General features: G+C 42.3%; 1 protein-coding gene across 1 annotated transcript; it reads left to right on the plus strand.

Moving 5' to 3' along the window:
* The first annotated feature begins 884 nt into the window (after positions 1-884).
* On the plus strand, positions 885-7,543 carry LOC147890538 (thioredoxin F-type, chloroplastic-like). The gene is made up of 3 exons (XM_087390515.1): positions 885-1,968; positions 6,915-7,014; positions 7,166-7,543. Exons 1-3 carry the CDS (start codon positions 1,628-1,630, stop codon positions 7,298-7,300), a joined length of 576 nt encoding a protein of 191 aa, XP_087246641.1. The 5' UTR covers positions 885-1,627; the 3' UTR covers positions 7,301-7,543.
* Positions 7,544-8,084: the final 541 nt, after the last annotated feature.

Genomic DNA, 8,084 nt, shown 5'->3' on the forward strand with positions numbered 1-8,084 from the left:
TGCAAAATGGATGAAGTGAAACCTTGCAATATTATTGAACCGCTAATGTACTGAACTTACGTGTTCAGAAACTGCATTCAAAATACATCTAAAGTCATGATTCATGGTATTTCATAATTGTTCCTCACATATCTAGTTAGCACTCTAGAAACATAAGAAAGGAATCTTTCATCACCCATTTCCTTGTATAATTTAGAACCGAGTGAATATGATTCAGTAACATGGCAAGGGAGTCGGTTGATGTAATCTAAGAATGAAACCTATAAAACATTGTAACACAATGAAAGTCCTAAGGAGCTGTTGCCACGTACGGAGGTGCGGTGGCAGAGAGTTGTATCGTTTGGGAACTAGTGGCCAATCTGGTACTTCAGGGCACCTGGGTGGCACTTCGGAGCTATTATCTAGGTGCGCACATTCTAACCTATGATCAAGGTGAACTAAACATATCCTTTGTGTTTGTTAGCACTGCCCTACTACAAACTTTCACGCCCTTTGAAAGCGGAACAACTGTAGTTATACTCACCCACTTGGGGGCAATGCTCTAGGCACGTGTGCCTCTTGTTTTGTTTTGTTAGCACTGCCTTCAGGCAGCGCTCTAGGAACACTTATGTTAAGAAAGTGTCCCACACACTTTGTTGCCACGTGGCCCCTTTCTATTTTGGTTCTTTCTCTCTCCCACACACACTCACTCACACACACTCTTTTTTTAAGAACTCTCTCTCTCTCTCTCTCACACACACACACACGCACGTGCGGAGTTTGCAAATCATTCTAACTTTCCTATACACGGCTTCCATCACATGTGTTGCAAATTAATCATTTATTCATCTTGACAATTGTTTTCCTTTGATAGAACCAACTTGAAGGCAGTGCTCACTCACTTGTTTTGTCTCTACTATTGACAGTGGGCACTTGGCAACGGAAACATCCCACATACAAGAATGCTACAGGCATGGAAGATAAGAGAGAATTATAATAAAAAATAAGGCAATTTGTGGCGAAGAGAGTGGGTGTTGGGAATGCGGATTCTCCACCAGAAGTTCTGTGGGTGCCCACGACGCCAATCACAGGCCTGTGGAGCTGCCTCTCTCGTATGAATTCGTCGCCACTCGGTGGATTTTGTGCAAATCGAATATCGACAGTCAAGCTAGGAGAAACAAAGAGCGAGAGAGTGGTCTACTGGAAGAGTGGTAAGAGGAAGAAGAGGGAGTGGCCGTTGCTTGGAAAGTGTGAGCATTTGGGGCTGTGGAAGTTGCACTTTGGGCAGCTGCAAGACACAGAGAGCGAGAGAGCGAGAGAGAGATAGGAGGGTTGGGAGAGAGAGTGGAAGCAATTGCAAAACCACAAGAAGCCCGGGGGAGAGAGAGAGAGACAGACAGACAGACAGAAGAGAAACAGAGAGAACAGAGAGAGCAAGCAATTGCAAGCATAGGAGACCTGTGCAATTTGCAAGAGAGGACACCCGTGCAGATAGAGCAATAGCAAGATAGGCAGGAAGAGGAAGACAGCGTCAACAAGCAGCGAGCGAGCGAGATAGAGAGAGCAAGAATCGCACGATTGGCAGAGGGATAGAGCTACGGAAAGAGCCTGTACAGATCTGTCGCCTTGAGCCAATCCCAATCCCCCCATGGCTTTGCGACTCGCATGCTCTCCCTCTCACTCTACCCTCTCCCGACAGGCCCCTGCTTCCTTTCTTGGATCGCAGTCTTGTTGCCCTTCATTGGCTTTCAGATGCAGCCGGAATGAAAAAGATGTGTTTCTGATGAATGACAGCTCCCCCGATTCCGGTTTCTGCCTGGCCCAGAAGACACATGGTAAAGGCCGAAGTGCAAGCTTCGTTGCCAGAGCAGTGGAACAAGCTGCTACTACATCTGTAGGCGTAATTACGGAGGTTACGCAGGAGACGTTCTGGCCGATCGTGGAGGCTGCCGGAGACAAGATTGTGGTGCTAGACATGTACACTCAGTGGTAAGCTGCAAGGCATGCGAATACATAGTTGTGTGTGTGCGCTGGTGGGTGTTCTGCATAGTATAAGAGAGAGGTTGCAATGAGATGGGGATAGGATATAGCGAATTCAGCGATTCCAGTCCATTGGACAACATTCATAAGGAACTCAAATCGCACCTAGCTGGGTCGATTCCAAGCATCGTAGTTGTGGATGCTAGATTTCCGTGAGGTCAGAGAGTGTTTCAACTTCCTTCCCTCAGAATTCTAAGGGCTACATATCTGATCCGGCCTCCAGGATTTTCCGCCATAGCAGTCTATTCCAAGCGTCATCAACATCTCTAATTGCCTCAAAACGGGCGGATGGCTGTCTCTGGATAGTTTTTGACCTCAAGAGTGTGTAGATGTGGACAGGTCTTCTCTCTGATCCAAATTATAAACGCTGCCAGCATCTTTTTATACCCCGTACAACCCTGGCTGCAAGCCTAGGCTCCACATTTTGTTGCATGACGCATGATGATAATACGATGATTATTTTGCCAATCATAGTATAGTTTTCTTCGTTTGACATCGTCCAATATACGATGAAGATTGACCAATATCTCTGGAAGCGGGATAATTGTGCCCGATCGAGACTCTCATGCAGTGGTGCGTCGTCTCCAAGGGTAAGCACGTCATTTTGCAACATAGGGTCCGCATTGCCTGCGTCGTCGTTTTACTGACAGTGCCTGCATTTCCATTTCTCAAAGGATCTTAGAGTCAAGTCTTATTGGACGATTTGTGATGATGTGAGGGTGGCCCTTGAGGAGGCATGGCATCTTTATACTCCAGGACTCTAAAGGTTTTGTGAAACACAGAATTGAGAGTGTGCTGGTATGAGTCAATGGGTGCTAATGATTTATATGCTGAAGTGCATTCAGATTCTGCATTTGCAATTGCATGCCTATTGCCTTGTCAGAAAGTGCATACTTTTTTCCAAGCAAAGCATGTTCTGATGTTCGCTGCATCCAGGCATGTTCAAGTGTAAGTTGAACTCTTTTAGTTTTAAACAGCTGCTTTGAGACGTTTCAAGGGAAATGGTACTTTCCTGGTTTTAGTATCGCAAGTGGTCCAGACATGGAGAACAGGATCAGAAATCTGAATGAACAACAATTCTTGTCTAGCCTTCTGCCAAGTACTAGCCTTTATGATTGAGTTTCCCAGGGACTGTTTAATGAGATTGTCATTAGATGTTTTCCGACATTTGTGCGAGAGCATATGTAGGTTAGCATGCTTTGGCTTGCATGGTAAAAACTTTCACCTTTGTTTGGAAATTGGAGCGTTCTGTGAGAAATGCGACCATGTGGATATGTTGCCTTGCTGCTCGCACATTAAGCTGGGGAATTAATGCAGCTGAATTGAAATCTGAACATGCTAACTTTAAGCATGACTTCGTCTGTTAATCACTGGAGCTCTGGCAGAGAGTTAGTACAAGGATGGACATACATACATACATACATACATATGTATGTATGTATGTATGTCTATCCTTGTACTAACTCTCTGCCAACTGCATGGGATGGTAGTGTATTGCTTTCAGGGAAGTTGTAGTAGCTTGTCTAGGTTTAGAAACCCAGTATAGCTCTGCTTATGCTCGGGCACTGATGACGACAGAAGTGTTGGTTTGCTTGGGAAGTATGTCTACCTTTTGTTTTTCAAAAACTTTTTTGTTACTTCATTTTTCTTGTCTTTTGTTTTCTCTTGTATTTTCTTTGTAATGTTTTGGACTCTAGAACAACAAAATTTCTAAATTTGTATGATTGGATATATTCTAGTCTTACAAAGGTATATGGTTCAGCATGTGTGCATTGGCAAGGAGCATCTTTTATTTACCTATTTCTCTGGAGGACCAGGCTAGAAAAATAGACTACTCAGGATAAGAACCTTGCATCTCTTGGTTGGAGTCTTACGAGGTCGGTGTCCTGCTCTGGGAGTGGATTGAGAATTCAGCAGATCATCAGGATGATTCTGTGAGACATCTGGGAAAAAATGATTGTTGTTGGCATTGAGCTTGTTTGAGGCCAAAATTTTGAGTCTGCTTAGTCTTGTGGGATGGTCATTTGTGAATTAATATTTTTTTGGTATGCATTCATGTCTGGATAAAGAGAGAGAATTTTACCAAGATTTCTTTTTAACACGTATTCCATGCACAAAGAATCTCAACCATCAAAGATGTTTCATTTGAACAAATCATTTTATTAGAAACATTTTTGTTTGTAATTTGGAAATAAAATACAAAAGAAGCCTTAGCCATGCAAAGTAAATCTCTATGTTAGCTACTGAAAGCTATTTCTGTGACCTTTTGGGCTGAATATAGAGTGTTTATGGGATTAGACATGAATATACTTTTCCTAGCGATATCAAGATAGCATTACTCCTTGACTTATAATCACCCCTTTTTCTCTCTCCTTTACGCTGATAAGTGATGATTGATCATTTAAGATGAGGTCAGGCCAGCCCCACTGTTGTTCTTCAAATTGCTGAGAGGCATGCGCATTGTCTTTTTGCGTATTGGAGAGGGCTGAGTTATCATAGTAGCTAGTCCCTGCTACGTGTGATGGATTTTATGATTTTCAACCTTGTGAGTGACTATCATGAATTGAAACTGCACACTGTGTTGTCCTTTTAGAGGATAAGTATGGACATGTTCCTGGATTCATCTAGATATATTGGAGAGACGTACTAGATCGCTTCATGATTAAGCTTGTGACTTTGTAACAAGTTATGGCACCAATAAAATCAGGTAATGTAGTCTATGGTGGCCTGGGGTAGCAAGATGAGGAGAAAGACGTAAGTACTTCAAAATTACTTGGTACGCTTGAACTCTTCAGTAATTGGAGTGGAAAATTGAGTGTCCCATGATTGGATTAGACTCGAAGAAACGACTTTGGAATTAGCATTCTTGGATTACATGAGTTGCACGAACATTACCATTGGTGATATTCATGTGGAATGGTCACCATTCGTGACATTCATGTGTAATCGTTGAGTTTTTCTATGTGGTCTCATATGGATCCTTCTAATAGCAAGATGATAACTTCTTAGATATTAAACAATCAAGGCAGCCTTACTAATGAATGTCGGATGACTACTATTGTTCTGGATTGAACACACAAACTTTTAGCTATCACCTTAATATTATGAAGAACTATCTATACATCTAGGGTTTTATTAATCATGGTGATCTTGTAACAGTCTCAACATGATCGGGAGGCTAGGGTTGTTTTCTTTGTTCCGTTTAAACTCCAAGTTGGTAAATTTATAGTGGACTCTGGAGTAGAATAGAATTGAGATGTAACCAATTTGTTTAATTGTTTAAAGGATTTGAGAATTATTTTTCACAAAAGGGTTAGGTGCATTTCTAAAACCCTCGTGAAGTTTCAATAACTGGTACAGTTCGTGGGCTTACTAATTGTGTGGTATTGTAAGTTATTCAGGGTCGACGTATTGATGGAACATATATATCATAAATGTTTAGGTAGAAGCAATTAACAAAAGTTGATGTCAGAAGAATGTCCTAACTTGATTTATGAGAACATAAATCCTCTTTAAGGGGTTAATAATGTTATCTATCTCCTTTGTTATGTCCTGAGCTAATCAGCTAGATTGTACCTAACCTGGGTTACGCAGTAATGTAGGTAGAATGGATATTAGCCAGGGTGGTCAACCCTCACTGGCTAAGGACCGTTGGTCTAACCTCTAAAATAGCCCTAAAAACAAAAAATGCAGCAATATGCAACCCCGGAGAATAGTCACGAGAATAGTCACTTGCATGCACTGGTTGGTAAAGTGGCTGTCTTCACGTGTCCTCCATGCAGAGTAGGGTCTATATGTTACACGGTCGGTGTTATCCATCCTCGACCTGTACCAATAGGTTCTTGCTTCCTATAGAGGTGCAACGATGCTTACATACACTGATCTTGTCAACTTATGAGTGTAATGGTTGGACTGAGTTACTCAGATCAACAGTGCTAGGCTCTCAAAAAATATTGTTCTGTTTTGTAATCTGTTCTGGTTGACCTGGTGTGGCTGAAGCAGCCACTTCTGCCTCGTTTTGAACCAGGGTTAACAAAAGATCTTGATTCTTGCTCTTTCCTTTTGCTATCGTTCCTCTTATGTTCTCAGGCTATGCATTCTAAAATGTTGCTTGCTTCTACAACTGAATTTTCACCTACGATTTCTTTGTGCTGGCTTTGCTCTCTTGTTCTTTATCCTCATGAGCCAAGCAGAGGTCCAAGTCTTGCTATTCTTGGGATCGAGTATTTTCTGGCACAAACTTCTCATGCTCGAGTTGCTGCAATTTTGGCGCCTTGATGCACCGCCTTGGACATCGAAGGGATGCTACTCTTGCAGGAATGTAATTGCTCTCTTGAATGGGTCAATGATGACTGCTTCATGCTGCTCTTGGAGGCCATGGTGGATCCCGGGCTTGGGTGCCACTGGATGGAGTCTAGTTCTCAATGCTCTGGTCAAAGAGGGCAATGCTGGTGAAGCTGGCTGCCAAAAAGGAAGTGGTGGCCCTTTGATAGGTCAGCGTCCACACTTAGTCCCCCTGGCCTCCTCCCCTCGCCCCCCACTTTCCCATGTAACGCTGGCCTTTAACTTCCCCTTACCCAGGTCCTGTTTTGTTGCTTTTACAGCGGAAGACCGTCTACGTGGACCTACAAGCTGCCTCAACTAGCCAACGGCAGTACCACCCCGTGTCTTCATCAGCCTACCAGAGACATACATACGCATCTGCGTGAGAGAGAGAGAGAGAGAGAGAGAGAGAGAGGTGATACATGGATAAATTGTGCCCTAGGAGGAGTGCATGAAGCATCTCTGAAGATGAAGCACATCTACCATCTATTGGCGACCATGCGGTCTCATCACGAGAGAGAGAGAGAGAGAGAGAGAGAGCTTCTGTGTAACGTTCATTCTTTTGTGAATAGGTGTGGGCCTTGCAAGATAATGTACCCTAAAATATTGGACCTATCAGGAAAGTACACAGATGTTGTATTTCTGAAGCTTGATTGCAATCAAGAAAATAAGGTGTGTATTTTTCATTCTGATTCTTTATCTCCCTATAGTTTCTCCTTCAGGTGAGCAAAAAAGGGGAAAAAAGCTAATTTGATTACTTGATCAAGTGCTAGTAATTGCTTCTAAATATTATGGCCGCCTTTTTTGATTTGGGTTTTATCAGGCGCTGGCCAAGACACTTGGTGTCCGAGTGGTTCCGACATTCAAAATATTAAAGAACAGTGAAGTTGTTGCAGAGGTTAAAGGAGCAAAATTTGATGAACTTGTTCAAAGTATTGAAAAAGTGAGGGCTGGCTGATGAGCTTCAGTGCCTCTATTTTGATAGTCTGCCTTTCTTCAAATAGATTTGGGGGCATGACTGAGATGCTAGCTGAAGAATTTATGCTTCACATGGAGTATACGTTTGGAGGCCAATGTCATAGCTGAGAGGTGCTACTAGTGTAAAATTATTGGGAGCTACACTTAGGATGTGCCAAGAAATGCTCTTGTCCTGTTTCTTTGTCTCGTGAATATGCGAAATTGAATCAATTAAATATTTCAACTTGCTGTCTGCCACTATTTGAAAATCTTTTTTTGAAATCTCTGCAAGAGGCTTTGCCTCGAAATCTGACAGTGTCTTAGGACAGGGGATCTTCATCTGCTGTATATGGTAATCTTTGCTTTGCTAGATGGGTTCTTTTGTCAAGTCAGAATTTCAGACATCCTAGCATAGAGAAGAAGTATTTATTGACTCTTCCTCCCATTTGAGTCCAAAATGACTCTCATGCATGAAGGAATACTTTATGAGAAGCTCAAATTCAAACTTCAAACGCACAGATGCACATTAAGAGCAGGTATACATACTGATGTGCATCACAGAAACCATCCAAACATTTTGAAGATCCTCTGCATTCCCATTCTCCCCTATCCAAATCTGTACAAACTAAAAGAGAGAACATGATGGTTGCATATTTAGCAACTATAGATTTCAAATATAACTGAAACTCACCACCATGATTTGTAGCAACAAATGTCACAAACTTATATCTAAAATACAAGTCATGTTCTAGCATTGAAGAGGGAATAGGAGGAAGAGCACGGCC

This window comes from Dipteris shenzhenensis, chromosome 19 (genome assembly GCF_047967505.1).
Source record: "Dipteris shenzhenensis isolate YYH24624 ecotype China chromosome 19, Dip_SZ_1.0, whole genome shotgun sequence".
NCBI lineage: Eukaryota > Viridiplantae > Streptophyta > Polypodiopsida > Gleicheniales > Dipteridaceae > Dipteris > Dipteris shenzhenensis.

Coding starts and splice junctions, on each gene's coding strand:
- LOC147890538 (XM_087390515.1), top strand. CDS start 1,628: ATGGCTTTGCGACTCGCATGCTCTCCCTCTCACTCTACCCTCTCCCGA. Junction 1,969..6,914: donor CTAGACATGTACACTCAGTG/GTAAGCTGCAAG, acceptor TTTTGTGAATAG/GTGTGGGCCTTGCAAGATAA. Junction 7,015..7,165: donor ATTGCAATCAAGAAAATAAG/GTGTGTATTTTT, acceptor GGGTTTTATCAG/GCGCTGGCCAAGACACTTGG.